This window comes from Echinops telfairi, unplaced genomic scaffold, assembly GCF_000313985.2.
Source record: "Echinops telfairi isolate 266 unplaced genomic scaffold, ASM31398v2 ScPeMD7_7406;HRSCAF=8444, whole genome shotgun sequence".
Classification (NCBI taxonomy): domain Eukaryota; kingdom Metazoa; phylum Chordata; class Mammalia; order Afrosoricida; family Tenrecidae; genus Echinops; species Echinops telfairi.
The window spans coordinates 926514-948759 of NW_022111306.1; the positions used below are offsets into that span (position 1 = coordinate 926514).

Below are 22246 nucleotides of genomic sequence, written 5' to 3' on the forward strand. Positions count from 1 at the left end.
GATACTTGATTTCTCCGGTGCTCCTCCCACTTGTCACTTTTTTTCTAACCCTGCAGAGGCATTATGTATCAATTTTATGTTGATTCTCTGGACCGTTCTTCATCTTTCTGTTCCTTCGCCCTCACCTCAGTATAGCTCTTAGAAATCTCCCTTTAGGTTCTTTCCCTTGTGGTAGCACCTAAAAACCTTAGAGAACTGATGTATATTCTGAAACTTTGCAGGAGTGATGTGGAGCATGCTCAGTAGCTAGAGCAGGTTTTCGTGAGCAACAGCCCTGGATCCACCTCTCCAAAAATAGCCGTTTAACGCTGAACTCCTGTTTAAGAATGTAACTCGTTCCTCCCTCTTTATTTCCAAGGTTTAGAGAGGGAAGCTGCAAGCACGCCGAGGTCCCACCGCCCTTACAGCCAATGGAGAGCTTGCGAGGGAGGAGCTTGGTGCAGCTTGATGCAGCTGGAGCTTCTGAAGGAATCATCCCCAGTAAATGCAGTGGAGTCTGAGTCCTGCTGCATCTGTCACTGTAGAACGGAATAAAACACAAGAGGAGAGCCGCTGCGGACTATGGAACACTGTCAGACTTTCTGAAATATTTGCTGAGGATTCCCGAGAAGCATGATCTTTTAAAACCAATTATATTTGAAGCTGGTTTGGAAAACTGGGAAAATGACACATATGCTAAATGCAGCAGCTGATCGAGTGAAATGGACCAGATCGAGTGCTGCGAAGAGGGCTGCCTGCCTAGTGGCCGCAGCATATGCTTTGAAAACCCTCTATCCCATCATTGGCAAGCGTTTAAAACAATCAGGCCCCAGGAAGAAAAAAGATGAAGCTTACCCAGCTGCAGAGACCAGAGAAATACTGCATTGCACCGAGGCCACTTGTAAGACATCTTCGCCTGGAGTGAACGCAGCTTTTTTCAAACAGCTGCTAGAACTTCGGAAAATTCTCTTTCCAAAACTTGTGACCACTGAAACAGGATGGCTCTGCCTCCACTCGGTGGCTCTCATCTCAAGAACCTTTCTGTCAATATATGTAGCTGGTCTGGATGGGAAAATTGTAAAAAGCATCGTGGAAAAGAAGCCTTGGACTTTCATCATCAAACTGATCAAGTGGCTTATGATTGCCATCCCTGCCACTTTTGTCAACAGTGCGATAAGGTACCTGGAGTGCAAGCTGGCTCTGGCCTTCAGAACTCGCCTAGTGGATCATGCTTATGAAACCTATTTTACGAATCAGACTTATTATAAGGTTATCAATATGGATGGGAGATTGGCAAATCCTGACCAGTCTCTTACTGAGGATATCATGATGTTCTCCCAATCTGTAGCTCACTTATATTCCAATCTGACCAAACCTATTTTAGATGTCATCCTGACCTCCTATACTCTCATTCAGACTGCTACATCTAGAGGAGCGAGCCCAATTGGGCCCACCCTGTTAGCAGGGCTGGTGGTTTATGCCACTGCTAAAGTCTTGAAAGCCTGCTCTCCCAAATTTGGTAAATTGGTAGCTGAAGAAGCTCATAGGAAAGGCTACTTGCGGTATGTTCACTCCAGAATTATCGCCAATGTAGAAGAAATTGCCTTTTACAGAGGACATAAGGTAAGAGAAATTAAGGTAATGAGTGAAATGTGAGACTGTTCAAACTGCTACTGCAATACTAGGTACCATCTGTTGTACTGTTGATGGACCCACTTCTTTTGTGTTTAGGATGTCTATGACATCTAAGCCTGCATTAAACTACATGCTTCATTACCCTTTTAAATCACAAGCTGTTAAAGACGTATTATAATGTGAATTTTTCTAAAGTTCTGTGACTTTAAAAAGTAGCCTACCTTTCCTCAGTTACCCAAATATGCTCAGAATTCTCTTTACAATATTTACTTAAACTTGAACCCTTGGCAGGTAGTGCTAACTTAGAAGAAAATATGTATGTTTAGAAACTAACAGTGAACACTTTTCCGCTGAGATGGGAAATTTAGTCTAGTGTTCCTATTATTTTGTTATCGTTCCTTTGTTTTTCAAGAAGGGGGAAACATTATTTCATATGGAAGGCTGTGTTGACAGGTTTTGCATGTCTAGTCAATGACGGAGTGTCTTCAGTGCTAGGAAGCACAAAACATTGTCTCACGAAACAGCATTTACATTACTCTGAGCTCATGTTCAGCACCATATTTTGACACAAATGCACAGAGGTTTTGAAATGAAATTGTGTCTGTTTGATGCACAAGCTAAAGTTAGAGAATAAATAAGGAGGCAGATGAAAGGAGTTTGAGAATGTTATTTTTAAATGTTAAAGATTTTCAATATTAAGCACGTTCCTAAAATAGCACAATTATATAAAGCGATAGTGTGTAAAAGTAATTCAAAACATTAAGCATGATAGAATTTTTGAACTTGGAGCACCTGAAATATTATTAGACATGAATTAACAAAGTGCTAAGGTAGTATACTGTAAAATAAAATTAAATATAGTATTTTGATCACCAAAGAGAATTATGTAAATTTTGAAGCAATAGTAATTATTAAAAGTTTTGTTTAGCAGTCTGAAGAAGAAAATCTAAAGCACATTTAGAACTTCTGTTTTAAAATTGACCTCAGGATTGATTTGTCATTTTCTTGACTCATTGTACTCAGCAATGCAATTTATTTTGTACTATAGACTTCTTATTTAAAAGACAAAAATCCAGTAAACTAAACCAGTGTGAACATAACGTTAATTAAAAAGTGGTAGACATTTCAGTGGGCTTTCTGAAGCCCCCTCATATATGTTTCCTGTGTTTATTTTCACTATTATGTTATTTTGTTTCATTGCTGTCATCAAAAAGGATAAAGTTCTAACATTGCTTATTCATATATTATAGGGTACAAGTTAATACCTTATAATGTATATAATTTGAAATAATTATAATTCACTTAGATGTGTTTCATATTTAACAATATGAGTGCACAACTTGTTTTAATAACAGAAGTGTGATGGAGATTAACTAATAATGCATAGTTCTAACATTAACTTGGATTTATCTACTGATTATTGGAATCATAGATAATGCTGTCTATACTAATGAAAATGAAATTACATGTACATATCTTTTTATCATTATATTGGGGGCTCATTCAACTCATCATAATCCATACATACATCGATTGTGCAAAGCACATTTGTACATTTGTTAGCCTCATCATTCTCAAAACATTTGCTCTCCACTTAAGCCTGTGGCATCAGCTCCTCATTTTCCCTCCCCCCTCCCCCTCCCTCATGAACCCTTGATAATTCATAAATTATTATTTTGTCATATCTTGCACTGTCTGATGTCTCCCTTCACCTACTTTTCTGTTGTCCGTCCCCCATGGAGGAGGTTATATGTAGATCCCTGTAATCGGTTCCCCCTTTCCAATCTCCCCTCCCTCTACCCTCCCGACTCTCACCACTGGTCCTGAAGGGATCATCTGTCCTGGATTCCCTGTATTTCCAGTTCCTATCTGTAACAGTGTACATCCTCTGGTCTAGCCAGATTTGTAAGGTAGAATTGGGATCGTGATAGTGGGGGGCAGGAAGCATTTAAGAACTAGATGTATGTTTCATCATTGCTACCCTGCACCCTGACTGGATCTTTAAGCACAATATTTACAGCTCATGCTGGATTAATTCTTTTCCCGTTTTAGGTAGAAATGAAGCAACTCCAGAAAAGTTATAAAGCTTTAGCGGAGCAGATGAACCTTATTTTATCCAAACGTTTGTGGTACATCATGATAGAACAATTTTTGATGAAATACGTTTGGAGCAGCAGTGGACTAATTATGGTGGCTGTACCTATTATCACTGCAACTGGCTTTGCAGATGGCGGTAAGGATCTTTATAGCCAATCTCAAAAGTATGTGTACAATTTTTTCTCTCAAAGATGTTATTGCTACTTTTTTTGTGAGTGAAACTGTACATAGCCACTCGACTATAGTTCTTAATGGTCAGAAATCATGGCAAACTTTGTAAATTCCAGTCAATGAGACCAAAAATATGAAAGAAAGAGATAAAGAGCTTAAAAGACTTTCTGGTTCTGAGACATTTCAGAAATCCCTGGGAATTGACTTTGGCAAATATTAATATTACTTAATATATTTTACTTAATAATACTTAATAATAGAAAATGATTCCCTAGCTAATTTTCAAAGTCAAAATAAATTAATACCTTCAGGAAGAATTTATAACAACATCTCATGTTTTGTCAACAAACGAACACTTCAGTTATGCACATTTCAAGCATTGTGCCTATAAATATAACTGAATTTGACCTGGGGTATGATTTGAAGAGATGGTTGATCACTTTAGGCAACTAAAAATCTTGTTTCAGGAGGGCACAAGACATGGGAGCAAGGTCTTCTTTACATTTGGTTATCACAGATAACACTTTACCTATAAATAGCATAGATGGCTATCCATGTAGTATGATTCAGTAGCAGTGGGGGCGGTATCAGTAAGTGTTTAAATTTGACATATCAGTGTCTCCACAGTTTTTACCAATATTTTTCATCCTTTGGAATAACTCAGATACATAAGAACAAATAGGGAAATGTTAAATAAATGAATATTATTTGAGATGAGACCACAGGGTCTTAATTGACAGTGACAGAAGCAATCATTTCACTGAAGAAACAGCATTTTCATCTTTCCACCGAATAAAAGCTCCCCATCTTTCCCTTTGTAAAACCATGTGACCAAAAGTACCCTTGTTGTTGAATGAACTACATAGAAAACCATGAGCTTCTTGGTGAAACAGAGCTTGATTCAAATATTAATTAGCTCCCTCACTGATTACCTATATTATGCTATTGTGTTGTGTGCCATGCATCAACTCAGTCTCCTCATGACCCTGAGAGTAGAGGTGCCCCATAGGGTGCCCAAGGCTGTAATCATTATGGGGGCAGATAGGTCTTTTCTTCCCTGGGGCTGCTGGATGGGTTCAAACCGCCGCCCTTTCCTTTAGCAGTTGCAGCTGTGCTTAATCCTTGTGCCCTTTAGTCCCGTGAACTAAACCTTTAAGCTTCAGTTTCCTGATCTGTAAAGTGAGACTGGAATGGCTATAATGATTAAACAGTGATATTTAGAAATCTGAGTGCATTCTTGACATCGGGTGATAATAACAAAAGACACTACTAGCAATAAAGTAACAGGATCATTTGCTGTAGTTATTTCTGATGTAGAACTAGGGCCTAATAGTTACTTGTTTAAGGTGATATAATAAAAACAAGTAAAAATTACAATACACTTTTTTATAGTTTAAAATAGTACTGTTTATACCAGTTCTTAAAAAAACCTTGTCATTTTAGTTATTCTTAGCGTATAATTATTAATTTTGATAACTTAACATTTATCAGTCTTTCTGTATAGTAACTACTAGATAATTCAACTGTTGAGTAGACAGTATAATTAAACCACTGGAATATGGACACACTATCTGCTTTATATTTAAAATTTTACTGTTAAAAAAACATTTTAAAGTTCATTTTCAAAAATCATTTTTAGTAGCACTTTTAAAATCATTTTTAGAAATAGTATTTTTAGGCTTAATTTTTTCATAATGAAATGTAATAAATTACTTTTTCGAAATATTAAATGAAAAGGGCACTTAAAGCCTGTGGACTAAGAGAAATTTTCTAAAGCTCAGTTTTATAAAACTAAGATGTTTTACTAAGGAATTTGGTAAAATTGCATCTCTCTAAGCATATATAACATATAATGAGACAACTCAAATGGTAAGATTGGGGTGTGGATTTTTTGTCAGTGCTTACAAGCATGAGCCTTATTAGAATACCCTGGAGTAGTCAACACAGAAGAGAAAAAAATGCAGCTATTAATTGTGACAAATTAACTCCAAGAGACCAGAAAGGAGTAAACAATGTATGCAAAGAACATAACAATCTTACTTCTTTAGATGATGCAATAAAAGAATATAAAAATAAATCCAATAAATTCTAAAAGGTACTCAATTAAATTAAACAATAATATTTTAGATTGAAAGTATAATAATCATGTTGATGTAGGGAAACAAAATATTTCTTAAAACTTTTCAAAAGAAAATTTTGATATAGAGAAAAATGATGTAAGAATTTCATAGAATAAGAAAATAATTGAGAGAAAAGAACATTATAATGAATGAATGTATGCTTCAACGTTATAATTTCTAAAGGTATTGTATGTGTGTTTGTATGTGGATGCATACATATAATTACTAAATGTATATGACCTACAATGACTTATAACATGAATTTTTCTGAGTTACTATTTTACTCAGACAAAATAATTTCATTTTTATTTTCATTAAATTGCATATCTTTGAAATTCTAGGTGTTAATGTTATATGCCATGTATTTTAACTAGACTTAATTCTCAATTTACATTATTCCCTGAGTTGTCACTTATGTTATAGATTAAGTGCATAATACTACACTTTGTGGAAAAAAAGAAGGGGGAATGATTAAATAAGAGAAGAATATCAAAGGAAAACAGCATAGGGGTGAAAAGGAATAAACTAAGTCTTGGCTCTTCTGTTTAATAGTGGAGTCCCTGGATGGTGGTAATGGTTACATGCTCCACTGCTAGCCAAAAGGACAGAAGGTCTACCCACCCATAAGTGCCTTGGGTTTGCTTTCGATGATACAATAAAATGACTTAAAAATAAAACCTACCGATTCTGAAAATTGCCAAATGGCTTGGCGATTTGCTTCCAAAATTTCAGTCTTACACACCCTATGCAGTTTCACTTTTATTCTAAAACACATGGGACACAATGAGTTGGAATTGACTTGTTGGCAATAGGTTTGGTTTGGCTTATCCTTGGGAAAATTACATTAACTTTATATGCTTTTGTTTCCTTATCTTAAATATAGCGTTAATATTTCTCTTTCTAAGTAGTTAATGAAATTAGATGTACGGTAAATGTTCAGGTGGAACTCAGGTAGAAATATATACTATATTCTATATTCTTACTGTGTGAGCTAGGTCACATAGCTATGCTGACTCTTCTGCTTACTCATTTACCATTTTGGACTTACTCTTTCTGTAACTCAATTTCCTCATGTCCCATATGGTAAAAATTATATCAGGATTTTTAAAAGGATTAAAAAAAAGTGCATCTGTAGTGGATTTGGAATAATGACTGTTTATAGGGCATCCTCAATGTTTACTGACATGATTATTGATGTTCTATTGCTCTGAAGGAGCAAGAAATTTAAAAGTGAGTAGAAAACCAGAGATGAAAATGGAGATAGGAGGAAGAAACTAGTTTGGAGGAGGAGGGGGAAAGAAAAATATGCCTACAGATTGTTTTTTGTACCATCCACATAAAACTTAACCCAAAATCTTCCATTAGGACAGTATTATGTTTATGTTCAGGTTCTACATCTTCACATGGAATCATGTCATTTTTACAAAATTATGTATGGAATCATATCAGAAGATAAACTTCAAGTCACTTAGTATTCTGCAGGCCCAACCAAAAGCCAAACCCATTACTATCAAGTTGATTGCAACACAAAGCAACCCTATAGGACAGGATTGAACGCCCAGAGTTCTAAATCTTTATGGGAGTAAATAGCCATATCTTTCTCCTGTGCAGCAACTGGTGGGTTCTAACCATGGACTTTTTGGTTAGTAGGCAACCACTCTACTTGGGTTTTGGGGGCTCAGGCAGGTCAAGTTTTGCCTAAGGTCATCGTTGAATAGTGGAAGCATCAAGCTTTGAAGAGACATTATCATACTTCTAGTGCAATGCATTTTCTCTCTCTTTTTTCTGGACCATGTTGTCATTGAAAAGAGCCCTTGTTGGGGTAGTGGTTATGAGTACCACTGCTAACCACAAGGTCAACAGTTCAAAATCACCAGTCGCTCTGCAAGACAAAGACAGAGCTTTCTACTCCAGTAAACAGTTATAGTCTTACTAACTCACAGAGGCAGTTTTTACCCTACTCTTATGGGGCCGCTATGACTCAGTATCCAACTTGAATACAGGGAGCTTGGTTTTTGGTTTGATTGTCACCATACTAGCTGTTTGGAACTGATTCTAAATTAGTTCGAGACTAGGTAATCACTTGAGGTCAACTGGACTAAAAAGAAGCATTGAGGTAATTCTGTGTATAATTTCTATTTATATAATTTTTAATGATACCGTCTTTTAAAATTTTACTTTGCATTAGAGAAAGATTTGAATTATGTGCAGAAAATAGATATCTGCTGGCTATAATCTCAGTTTTTAATATTAGCAGGCCACCTTTTTAATCTTCACATCAGGAACAGTTCTGTTAAGGTCAGGCAAATCTACTTATTTTTCCCTCTTCCCATATTTATCTCAGCCATCTGTTGTCATTAGAGTTAGAGTCGACTCTACCTCACGGCGACTCCATGTGTTCATGGACACTGCTGCACAGGGTTGTTAAGGCTGTGACTTTACAGAAGCAGATCACTAAGATCACTTGGTCTATCTTCTAAGGCACCCCTAGGTGGACTCAGAGCACCAACCTTTCAGATTATGTCACTGAGGAATGTCACTTAGATTATGCCACTCAGGAATGTCACTTAGCAGGCAGAAAAAAGAGTCATGTAAACGCAGTCCCCTCAAGTAAAAGGACCGATACAGTGACTGCAACAATGGGCTCAGGCGTAGGGACAATTGTGAGGGTGGCGCAAGACCGGGCAGTATTTCGTTCTGTTCAGCGTATGGTTACTATGGGTGGGAACTGACTCAACAGTACCTAACAACAACAAACTCAGTGTACTTCCAGTAGGGTGTTTATATTGGTGATCTGTGATTGTGGCATGGAGCACCAGAAATACCAGCTAAGAGATGCTACTAGAGTGGAACACAACCCTGCCTGTACCTTATGAAAGTGTACCTCCAATGAGATTATGTTTACAGATCCTGCTGTATTATATTCCGATACCAAATGATTCAAATCTGTTATGGGCCAATTTGAATATAAATATCTTTCTATTGACCAATTTACATAGAGATAATATGTATATAAAAGATATGTTTTGATAGCTAGAATTAGCTATGCACATAAATAGCTATACTTTAAAACATAAACATACAAGCTAACAAGGATACAGTCAACAGTGTACCACTTAATGAATTGTCACCAAGTGAACACATGCACAGAATCATAATCACTATTCCTAAGAAATAGAGCCTTCTGCTGAGCTCCCATACTAGTCCATAGGTGGTGAAAACAGTGGACACATTCAGATGCTAACCAAAAGGCTGGAAGTTCAAGTCTACCCAGAGGAACTACCCAGAAGAAAATCCTAGTCATCTACCTTTGAACAACCAACCATTGAAAACCCTGGGGAGCACAGCTGTGGTCTGACACAGCTGGGGTAGGAAAAGCACAGGAGACTTAGCAGCAGCTAATCTTGTTTACCCTTTTGTGACTGGCTTCTTTCCATCAACATTAGTTTATGAGCCTTCCATGTTGCATGCATTTCTGATTCACTCTTTTTACAATATAATTTTTTACAATATAATTCACTCTTTTTATATGACTGGATCAGTCAATTTAGTTCACCCATTCTATCACTGGTAAACATTGGATTGTATCCAATTTTGGGAGTGTTAGAAATAGTTCTGCTATTACCATTTTTGGTACATATCTTTTGGTATTTGCATGCATTTCTGTAGATATTTACTTAGGTATAAAACTGTAAAAGCAATTTTCTGAAGAAGTTCTACCAATTTATATTCCACGAAGCAGTGGATGAAAGTTCAAGCGGCTCCATGTTCTTGTATTTATTTGATGTGTCAGTCTTTTTCATATTAGCCATTTTCATAAGTGTATAGTGGTACTTCAGTATAGTTTTAATTTGTATTTCTCTGATGACTACGCAAAGTATATTTTCATTTGCTTACTGGCTATTTTAATACCTTTCTTGTGAAGTGTCTTTCAATTGTTTGCGCTTCTTAAAATCAATTAGAAAAAGCTGGTAAGAGTTCTGATATATTCTATATAAGGATTAAATATGTATTCCATGGCTATTAATTGATTCTAACTCATCATTTCTGAGGCAGGAAATCTTTACTGGAGCAGAGACTCATCTTTCTTCCACAGAGCATATAGTGGGTTTGAACCACCAATTTTCTAGTTATTATTCCAACGTTCATTTAATAGCACCTCCAGGCCTACTCTTAGTTAGAAATACAGCTGAAAAAATGCATTGCCATTATTCCCACTCCTGCTCCTGGATTCTGTGTGTGAGCTCACATCCCTTTCTATACCTGTGTACATGTTCCGGTCTAGTCTGAATATGGGGGGAGGGAGACAGCAGTCGTTGTGAGAGATGAAAGTAATAACAATGTACAATCTATCAGGGTTATGACGTTGGGGAGGGGCGTGGTGGGGGGAAGAGCTGATACCAAGGGCTCAATAGAAAGTAAATGTCTAGAAAAGAATGAAGGCAACATATGTACGAACATGCCTGATTCAATTGATGTATGGATTGTGATGAGTTAGTTGTACAAACCCCCAATAAAATGAATTTTTTAAAATGCATTTACCATTAAGTCAATTTTAACTCATTTTGACCCCATAGCTTCTGTGAGTTTCCAAGGCTGTAAATCTTTATAAAAATAGAAAACATGATCTTTCTCCAGTGGAGCAACTGCTGGGTTTGAATTGCTGACCTTGAAGTTAGCAGCCCAATTCATGACCCATTACATCATTAGGGCCCGTGTGTGTGTGTGTGTGTGTGTGTGTGTGTGTGTGAGAGAGAGAGAGAGAGAGAGCGAGCGCGCGGTAGAGAGAGTGTGCTCTGGTTTATAGAGAGAGAGCTATGTAAAGATATATATGACAGTGGAAAGGAAAGACTAAATGGGAAAAATATATATATTTTTTCTCACACAGGCTTACCTTTTTACTTTTATTATGATGTCTAAGAGAAGTTTATAAATTTAATATATTACAATTTCTCTATATTTTTCTTTGGGTTAGTCATTTTATGTACTGTTTAATAAGTACTTGCCTAACAAAACTCATAAAGATAACCTCTGGTTTTTGTCTTCTAGAAACATTATTGATTTTTATTTAGATCTTAGATCAATTTAGAAGCAATTTTTATATTTCATGTGAAGTAGGTAAGGACGTAGGGTTTGTTGAGATAAAAAAGATGTCAAGATGAAAAAATATAAAAATAAATAAATTTAAGAAATACTTTGGGGTTATAATCTCAGGAAAAAGCACAAAGGAATTATCTTTCTTTTTAAAATTCTTTCTTGGCTTTTCAGTGAGATAGTCACAGATATGACCATATTTCAATATATACTTATTGTTACAGAGGTACCAGTCATAATAAAATGATAAAATATAACATAAATCCTTTAGTGAGAAACTTTTGACAGAATATTATTTTAAATATTTGGAGAAAAAAATAAAATCTGTTGACCTCAAAAACAAAGTCCATGGGTATTTTAAGTCATGGATTTATATATCTGACACTAAGGAATCTGGCCTTGTCACAGAGGGCAGACAGTTGGCTGCTGTGTGCATGACAAAATATTACTGGCACTACCCTCACAGTACCTGCCAAAGAACAACCAGTGGAAGAAAAGTCACATCAAATCTGTGGGGAGATCTTTATTACTTTATTGGTAAGTGCATAATAGAAATCCAATAGGCCTTAATATTCCACAGCAACATGGAAATTACCATGTCATATTAAGCATCAATTCATTCTGTACCAATATCTCCCTCTAAACAAAGGCTGTCAATAGAAGATACTTTCCAAATCCTTTCTAACCTCATTTCATAAAATCTTAAAATTATTTTAGCTATTAGCCAGAGTTCTATGAGCCAAAACTGCTAGCATTTATACTGCTTTCACTGAAAGTGGTTCATTATTTTGCAAGCATACAGAGAATTCCTGGTGCTTTTTTGTGTAGTGATCCAAATTTCATCACATATTAAAAATATGTCTTTAAATATATCTCAGTCCAGACCTTAGTTTATGTATCTTTCACTCTTATACCAATGCTCATCTTTTGCTTTCTTCAGTGCACACACACTAATTGTGGTTCCTTAGAACAGTAATTATTGATGGGGCTAATAGTGGATGGTTCATAATCTAAAACTTTACCACAAGTATATAATGATTTCTATACTCAGGAAAACCAGTGCCAGACATCAACCCATCTGTTGTTGTCTGAACAGACTATACTTGTGATCTATCAAAATTGTATGTGGTTGCCATGGTTTCCCTCAAAGTCTACTTCTCCTTGAAGCATTTCCTGTCCCTTGTAGTAAAAATCTCATATTAACTGTCCTCTTAGAGGCTCTGTGTTTAGTTGTTTGGAAACGTGTCTCTAAGCCTTCGAAGGGAAGAGTTTGAATTTGTTCCTGAATATCTCACCATACCTGGCCATAGCACATGCTCAGTCACTATCTGTTGGGTGAATTTTGCCTAATGTCATGCCTGGTTCTCTTTCTGAACTGCTGATGAACAAGTAAATCTAAAAGTATCTGGCATCAGGACACAAGTTATACATTTGTTATGGAGGGGAAAAACTTTATATCGACAGAAACAAGAAAGCAATAACCATAAAAATACACCAACTTTATTTCATTGCCAGCTTAAAATGTAAATTTACAGCCTTTAAATTGTTACTTTGGAGATAATGTGTAGAAGTCTTTAGTAAAGAATTGATTTGATGGAAAGTTTAAAATAATGGTCTAACTTGCTTGATGCTCGACCTCATGAAGAGTTCATTGAAGATATGGATGCTATAGCAAAGTGTGGTGAAGAAACTAGATGGAGCTGACTATTAGGAAGCCTAGCATCTGGAGCCTCAAAGGCTTGTTTCCAAAGAAGCAGCCAACTAAATTAGATGTCAACTAAGCTCACATGGAAGAAGCACACCAGCCTGTGTTATCCAAGTATTGTAAGTAATATCTGAGTCTAAAGGAGGAAATGGCATTAGAGTTTAAATTGTGAACACCAGGTTTGCCTAACTCTGTGGTTGACAGTGGGAATCCAAAGTCCATTTTCAGGTCTATACATGGATAGTACCTCTGGTGAATCCCCTCTGACCATAGCTAAGGGATGTGCATACCAGGCGTACTTAGGTCAAAGTGTAATATCTTATCATTTATCTCCCCTTTGACCCATTTTAAAGCTGTTTCAGTTTTTGTTTTTGTTTCTTTAAGTAAAGAGGAAACATACGTAGAGTAAACTGGTGAATCCCCTCTGATCATGGACAAGGGACATGAATAGCCTTGCTAACATGCATAAGGCATTGGAAAGTGAATTGTTGCAGATGCAATTAGGTTAAAATTTACCACTCTATCACTCGATCCTCCCTTATGATCCATTTACATTTGCTCTTGTTTTTAAAAAAATAGTTTCTGCTTTCTTTTCAAATGAAGTTTTTATGTTTTTACTTTGATATTCTTGTTGTTTGTTTTTAGATATTTTTCTGTATATGAAATCCAGGATAGGTAAATCTAAAGAGATAGTAACTGGATTAATGATTCCATGTGGGCACAGCAGGGAAGGTTCAAGGGAAATGAGAGCTATTAATGATGAGTCTAAGAATGAAGAAAATGTTCTAAGACTGATTGTGGTGATGAATGTACAACTCTTCTTGATGTGATTGAACTGTTGAATTGTATGATATGTAAATCATATGCCAATAAAACTGTTGGGGGGAAAGACAGTCTGGGAAACCCACAAGCGGAAGTCCTGCCTTGTCCTATAGGGTAGATGCAAATTAGAATTGATTCAGTGAGAGAGAGAGAAAGAGAGAGACTGTGTGTGTGTTGTGTGTAACCTTAAAATTGTGATAAAAATTGGGAAAAAAGAAATGAATTTTATTCATTAAAATAATGACCTGTAAGATAATTTTGAAAAGTAACATTAACATTTAATATATATACAATAATAGCAATAATACTAACTGACAAAAAACTAAACTCATTGCCATTGTGTTGGTTTTGACTCATAGTGACCCTGTAGGGGAGTGTAGAACTGCCCCTGTGAGTTTCCAAACTTTAAATTTTTAACAAGTAGACAGCCTTCTCTTTCTTCTGCACCTGGTGGGTTCAAACCACTGACCTAGCAGTGAGCAGTTCAGTGCTAAGACCACTCTGCCACAAAGAAGATAATAATAGTTAATATTTAGAGCACTCATCTTGGGCCACGTAATGGGCCAACAATTCATTTGTATTTCACTTATAAACCTCACAATAGCTCTTTAAAACAGAGTTGCTGAAGATAACACTATCATTTTTCAGATGAAAAATGGTTTTCAAGATGATAAATGGTTTACCCTCCTTTACAGCTAGTAAGTAATAGATACTGGATTGAAACAGTCTGACTCCTGACTTTTAGTCATAATTCTTCACTGGGAGTAATTTAATACATTTATCTATTCATGCACCCACCTGTCCATCCACCCAACCCACTCATCCATTAAGGAGTGTTATGCAAAATATATTCAGCTCCTGTGGTGTAGTGGTTACACATTGGGCTGCAATCTTCAAGATCAGCAGTTCCAAACCAGCAACTCCGTGGAAGAAAAATTAGGACTTTCTACTCTCATAAACAGTTCCTCTCTGAAATTCACAGGGCCAGTTCTACCCTGTCCTATTGGGTCACTATGAGTCAGTATTGATTGATGGCAGTGAGTGATGTGATATATACTAGGCTAGTACTGGAACTAAAGAACAGTTTTGACCATCAAGAAATTTATAACTCTTTTGGAAGACACAGGATTTTCAGGAAAAGCTATCTTCTTATCTCCTTCAAGTTCTCTTTTGAAAAAGAAGAAAAGGCTGGACATGAAAGGAAGAGGAGAGTATTAAAGTCAGAAAAAATCATATATGCCGATCCTGGAGGGTTGATAGAATATGGTGCATTTAGGGTATTTCAGGGATTTGGGGAGAAAGATTAGTTAAAGAGGTGGACTAAGGCCAAATTATAAGGGTAAATGATTTCTATGTCTCTTAAAGAACCACACCAGAAAGGCTTGCTTATTTTTAAGTTGCAGTATTTTATTTTCCAGACTTACTATAATAAAGGCAAGAAGCAGAATATGGAAAGGGTTGAAATAATGTAAAAAGAAAATATATTCAGTTCAATAGATGAAATTGTTGTAACTTTTCTAGAGAACCAAAACAAGATGAATATTTTTTAGGAGGTTGCTAATATTAGTTAAAAGTTAATGTGTGATTGTTTTAGCCACAATTTAGTTAACAATTAGCATAAAGCATTTAATTATTCGGGAAAAGCTCAATTGTTTCATAATTTGCTTTTAGAGTTAGAGGATGGCCAGAAGCATGCTATGGTTAGTGAGCGGACTGAAGCCTTTACCACTGCTCGAAATTTATTGGCCTCTGGAGCTGATGCTATTGAAAGAATTATGTCTTCATACAAAGAGGTACTTGTATTTCTTGTCAATTTAATCTAGGTAACATATATGAACATCAATCAAATAAAGCATAAATTTCCAGGTATAAGTAGTATTTTCGAAGCCTATTTTTTCTCTACTAAAAGTTTCTAAGAACATAATCAACATTAAGGGCACTAACTCCTAAAAATGTTGCTGCTAATACACTTTAATTTGTATACTATCAGTTGTTAGTCCTCTTTTTTTATCTATAGTATGGCATCTTTGTTTTTAACCAAAACACACACACATACAGAAACCTAAACTAAATAAAACCTCCCTTGGTTTTATACTCTGGAGCCCAAATCCCAAGATTTAAATTCCTATTCCAGAATTTATAAATTTCATGTTCAGAATCAATCAAGTTTCTCAATCAAATTGAGACTAATGATAGCAATGTCTCTGTAGACTTGTCGAACATAACTATACTGGAACTAATACTATTAAGAAGGGGCACTGGTGTCACAGTGGTAAAGCACTCAACAGCAACTGGTTGTAATGTTATTAGTAATATACCTTGAAAACTTGTACTCATTGTGACTTTTCAAACCTTGTAACACACTTAAAAAGTCTTACTGTTTCAGTCTCCTTATTTTCCATGCCATGTTTCTCTAGGTGCCCAGTACATCTGGTGCTTTAACAAAACAAACAAGCCCCACTGCTGTTAAGTTCACTTTAACTCAGAGTGACCCTACAAGACAGAGTAGAACTGCCCTCATAGGTTTTCAAAGCTGCAAGTCATTATGGAAGCAGACTGTCATGTTCCCGACCTTAGGATTAGCATCTAAGTGCTTTAATGGCTGCTCCTTTCTGGTTCTTTGCAATCTTACAGTTCTCTATATTCTGTACCTGACTTTGAGCTCCTTGGAAGCAGGACTATCTTACTCATCTTTATATTTCCAAAGTCCATTTTAATGTTTAGAATTTCTTATGGTCAATAAGAATCTATAGAAATAATTCTATTAAGACATACAGATATTACAGGTTTTAAGAATGAAAACATTCTCTTTTTTGCTTTTCAGATATCATATAATATCCCATGGACAGTCATTCTAATCAATAGAACTCTGATGGCCTGGTGGGTCACGTGCTGACTTCTAACTGTAAGGTCAGCAGTTAAAACCCACCAGCTGCTCCATGGGAGCTAGATGAGGCTGTTTACTCCAGTAAAGACTTAAAATGTTGGAAATCAAAAGGAGCTAGGCTACTCTGTCCTATAGGTTCACTATAATTCAGAATTGACTTAATGATAGTGGGTTCTTTTAGTTTTGTGTATAGCAACAGATATAGCTAGAACACCTTGATAAATTTAGCTTCCTATTACATCAAGCTTGAATGAACAATATAAAAGAGTTACACGTTTATGATCTGCTGACAGAACTTTAGAGTAAATAGTAACTGATTTCTCAAATCAGATTTTAGAAAGAAAATGAAAAGTAAAGCCTCTTATTTAGAGCCAAATAGTCAAAGCAACTCAATTTTAGGAACTATTCAAAAAGTAATTTTTTAACTTGGAGACATAGTCCTTGGGATAGTTTTTTAACGTGAAAAATTTAATATCATGACAAATTGAGTTTGTTCCTTTCACATTTAAAGACTTTGCTATCTAAGTCGCATGCATTAATTTTTCCAGATGGTCTCCAATTCAACAAATGATTGCATTTTGCTTTATTTGCCTGACTGTACTTTGAATTACTGTGGTTACTTGTAAAGAATATTATTAACTGTTGTGACAGTCTATGAAAGCATCATACCTCCTCTGCCAGCTCCAGAGAGACCAAGGTTTCTTTTAAGAGTTTGTGTCTCAGGGAGAATTCTCTATTTTGTTTACCATAGGCACACCTCTGTTTTTGTTTTAGGTACTCCTTCCCAGTCCCTTAGTGGGTTAGTCACCACTTACCACCCATCAGCTGCTCCACAGGAGCAAGATGAGGTTTTCTGCTTCCATAAAGATTCACAGCCTCAGAAGCCTTCAGGGCAGGTCACCTCTCCCCTATAGGGCCACCAAGAGTCACTCTGGCAGTTAGTTGGAGTTGGAGTTTTTCCCTATTCCCTACCCCAGTCTTACTTCACTAACTCGTCTCCTGCATTTCTTCATCTGTCCTCTACTTTTGGTTTTGAAATTTGGCACATTTTTTTCTATGCAAGTATATTTATATTTACCAAGGGTTTTCTTTAACATATATTTCATTAATCTTGAGCTCTCTTCTGGTCTCCTTAGGTATGCAAAGGGTTCTTCATTTTAAAATGACATTTCCTTTTACAAATTGACTTTTAGATGATCATAACAATAGCAATAAAACATGAAAAGTTGGTGTAATTATAATATCTCAGTGAAGACATATCATACAAGCTTTTAAAAAATAATACTTGCTCATATTCTGCTTATGTTTTTGCACATAAAAAAACATTACAAAAAGTCCAGTCTTATTGTTTTCTATTATTTATTCGTATTTATCATCAGCATGCCTTGCTTATTGGTACCAGTTTCCTAATGAATCTTTCCCTAAGGAAGTGGTCCTTGTGCTCTCCTTGTGCTGGTCTGGACGGGTGAATCATCTTTCACAGTCTCCTGATATCAAGGTGTTTTCTTTAATAGAAAAACAACAGGAGATTCAGCCGAAAGTGGACAGCTGGCAAGATAGGAACAAGACAGGGTTCTGTTGAGCCTTTGGAAACAAAGCAGAACTTTATCTCATCCTATCTTATAATAGTATATAGAAAAAATCATATATTTCATGTTTTCTTTGGGCAAATAGATCATGTTTCGCTTGAAAAGAAGCTGGGTTGTGGGATTTGGACTGAAAGGATTTGGCGCTTTCCCTGAATTTACTCTCATCATAGTACCCTCTAAGCAAGAATATTTTCTTTGGCCAAACATAGAAAATTTAACAATCAAGTTGGCTCAGAGCACTCATTTCACAATAGGGATAAAATGTATTTTTACCAAATAGAAAAATATAACCAAAGACTATCGTTAATTTTTTCATTGAATGAGCTTAAGCTTTAAAAAAATTATAATTGTCTGCAATAAAATATCTTGTATAAATAGGGACAAAATTAGAAAGATGATGAAAAGAGCCTTAAGGTTCACAAACATTCTGATATCTTTATATTTCATTTCGAACATTGACTTGAATACTCTTTTTAAAAAAAATAATTCTAATCAAACCTAAGGAGCTCTGGTGGCATTATGAGTTAGGCATTGGGCTGCTTACCACAGGGTTGGCAATTCAAACCCACTAGTTGGTCTGTAGGAGAAAGATGAGCTGTCTGCTCCAGTAGAGATTTACAGTTTTGGAAAGCCTCTATAGGTGGGCTGAGTCAGAATCTGACATAGAGGGTTTTGTGTTGGGGTGCAAATGGAAAGATCATCAGTTCAACTCCACCATCTGCTCCACAGGAGAAAGATGAGGCTTTATGCTTTGGAAACCCAAGAGACACTTCTGCTCTGTGCTGTAAGGGACACTATGATTCGGACTTGACTGGATGGCAGTAGGTTTTTTGCTTTTTAGGAGCCAGAGCCAACTTGATGGCACTGACTTTTATTTTGATTTTGCCTTTTTACTCTCTTGTTTTTGATATCAGATGCCCTACGTGTCCTCATATAAAATAAAATCGAATCCTTACAGTCAAATCAGGAAACTTGCATAATTATAGATTGGTCTGTCTGTTTTGAGTATCTATAAATCTAAATGTCCATCTATTTCTCTGTTGGTTTTTAGATCACTGAATTAGCAGGCTATACTGCTCGAGTATACAATATGTTTTGGGTCTTCGATGAAGTGAAACGAGGCATTTATAGAAGATCTGCTCTTGCTCAAGAGCCAGAAAGCCATGCTAAGAATGGAACGAACCTAGAGTTACCCCTCAATGACTCGTTGGCAATCAGAGGTCTTCAACTCAAGTGTTTTTATTTATCCTATATTTAAGTGTTTATTTTATCCATAGAATTATAAAAATACATATTTTATTTAAGGCAAAATTTTAGCATGATTTTGGGACACTGCACATATGAAAGATGAATTTTTGTTTTAAAATTTGACTAACAAATAGCATTAGGCCTAATGACATACTGTTCTTCATTATCTTGTATTTTAAAACTTAAGTTGGAAAAACAAAATACTTAAGTTTGGTGACCACATTAAAAAATATTACTCCAAGTAAAAATTGTTAAGCACTGTGGGGTTTGTTTTGTTTTGTTTTGTTTAATTTTTGGAAGAAAGGTTGATTTAGGGAAATACTTATAAAAAGTATGCTCACATATATCAGGTAAAGTACAGATTTACCCTCATTTTGTTGCTGACGTTCTGTTATTATAAAATAATGCTTCTGTGAATGATTTGCTAACTAGATATATCAGAATATAAAATTCACATTAACATTTGCTTCAGATATAGATATCGATATTTGTTTCTCTGATTTATTACTAAGAATCATCTCTATAATGAGTTCAGCTGTTATGCTGCACCATATTACATTTTAAGTTGTAAGTTAATAATAACATATCTGTACTTTTATAACTTAAACCATACTTTAACTTGTAGGCAATGTTATTGATGTGGATCATGGAATTATTTGTGAAAATGTTCCCATAATTACACCAACGGGAGAAGTGGTGGCTTCCAGGCTAAACTTCAAAGTAAGATGATATTCAAGAATCTTCTGATTGTTGCCATCACACTAATACAAAACAACTCAGAATTCATGTACCTTATGTTAAATACTTGGAGGCGCATATGGAAAGGAGGGGAAATCAAGAAAGGTATGCACAGTGGCTCAATTACAGAAGCAATTGCTTCCTCAGAAAGCAAAGAGAAAGAGAAATTTGATTCCTACATTTTTTTGTCAGGTTGAAAATCAAAGTTACAGTGAGTGCAAAGAGAAACCTGTATAAGGTAGTTTTGTGGATGTAAGACATTTCCTCAGAAATTAATATTTAGGAATAAATTTCATTAGCATAGAGCCTTGTAGGAATTATTAAAATACAAATATAATGTATTTACTAAAGTGAGAGTAGAGGTCATTAAAATTTTAATTCTGTTAAAGCTTCTAACTTAATTTATATTTTACATAATTCATTTAATATTACAAAAAATTATCAGAAGTATCATGAATTGGAATTGGGTTTTTTAATTCTGTTAAATAAAGTTATTTATTATTTAATATCGTATACCTTGATTATAGAGACCTTTAAGATGTGAAAATATGAAATAACCCGAGTCCCTTATTTGAAGCATTGTAAAATTTAGACATTCTGACTCCAAAGTCAGTATGCACATTAGAATTCAAACACAAAGTAATTTGCTGAAAAGCATTAGTGACTTTAATGAAAGAAGTTGGGTTTATACAAACACATGACTGGACTTGATAACAGAATTCCTAACCAAACAATATGTTTGCTAATTATTTTAATATGGAACTTAATTCATGATCATTAAAATGTATTTGCAATAGGCTAAGGAACCTAGTGGCACTTTTCAGCACAAAGTCTGTGATTCAAAGTCACCAGTGTGCTCCACTGGAGAAAGACAGGACTTTCTGTTCCATGATTTCAGTTCCACTCTGCCCTGTGGGATCTCCATGAGTCCAAGGAGGTTCAGTGGCAGTGGATTTAAAAAGCAACAAAACTCACTGTCACGGAGTCGATTCTGATTCACAATGACCCTATAGGACAGTAGAGTAGAACTGCTCTTGATTTTTGAGGTTGTAAGCTTTCACGGTAGCAGAAAATCTCATCTTTCTCCTGTGGACCAGATGGTAGTTTTAAAGCGCTGACTGTGGTGAAGCTTGAAGTTAAAAGGAGATGAGAAACACTGAAAAAGGGGGGAAATCCTGTGTTCAGAAATGTAAGAGAAATAGTTTCAACTGCAGTTGATCAGGCTTTATTTTGTTTTTATAGATTTATAGAATTAATTTAGGCGTTCTGTTGCAAACCAGAAGGTTGGCAGTTCAAACACACCAGCCACTTCACACAAGGAAGATGAGCCTGTCTGTCCCTATTAAAATTTACAGCCTCTTAAGCCCTATGACATAGCTCTATTCTGTCCTATAGGGCCACTCTGAGTTGAAACTCAGAGTTTCCATTTCAATGGAAGTGGGTTTGGCTTATATTATATTAAGATCTAATATATAGATCTTAAATGATGGTTTGATTAATAGGATTAGAATGTGTGACCCAATTAGGTGTTAGCAATGCACCATAATCTTGGTAGATTCAAAAAAACAAATTCAAGAGGCCTACCTAGATAAAATAATTATTTAATAGGCTAGCAATTGGCAATTTGTGGCTTTTTGTAGGTTTTTAGTCAGCTTGTCTTCCTTAGAATTTTTGTGTTAGGCTTTTTGGTCAAAATGTATTATTCTTGTTCCATTTATTAGATAGGATATGAATATTGCATTCTACTCCCTATTTAACTACATTAGTATAAACATATCATACCTTTATTATACATTCATTGTTCAATTTCTTTTATATAAAATTAATAAAATAACATTTAATATAGTGTAAATATTTAATAGGCTTTGAAGTTCTACAAAGTACATGTTATTATATAGTTTTTAGTAAGTATTTCTTTCTGACTAAGGTAGAGATTTGCCCTTAAATTCTTAGGTCACGAGAATATAATAGAAATCTATATTCCTTCTGCACTGATTAAAAACTAAACAGGTTATTAAAGAGAAAACTTCATTCATTTGTTCACTCCTTGGGATTAAAACACATTTGAAAATTATGTATACTTCTATACATAAAACTTCGTTCCTCCTCTCTGTAATGAAAGAGTTCATGCGCATAAGCTATAAAATTAATTCTTTCTAAC

The 22246-nt window shown here is 35.4% G+C and overlaps 1 protein-coding gene across 1 annotated transcript in view; it reads left to right on the forward strand.

Annotated features, from left to right (window-relative positions):
- The first annotated feature begins 518 nt into the window (after positions 1–518).
- Positions 519–22246, forward strand: part of ABCD2 (ATP binding cassette subfamily D member 2) — a 61137-nt gene continuing 39409 nt past the window's right edge. Inside the window, exons 1-5 of the mRNA XM_030887339.2 lie at positions 519–1602; positions 3667–3847; positions 15295–15416; positions 19151–19319; positions 19973–20067. Coding sequence (XP_030743199.1) covers positions 664–1602; positions 3667–3847; positions 15295–15416; positions 19151–19319; positions 19973–20067 — 1506 coding nt within the window. The 5' untranslated portion in view covers positions 519–663. The remainder of the gene's footprint in view (positions 1603–3666; positions 3848–15294; positions 15417–19150; positions 19320–19972; positions 20068–22246) is intronic.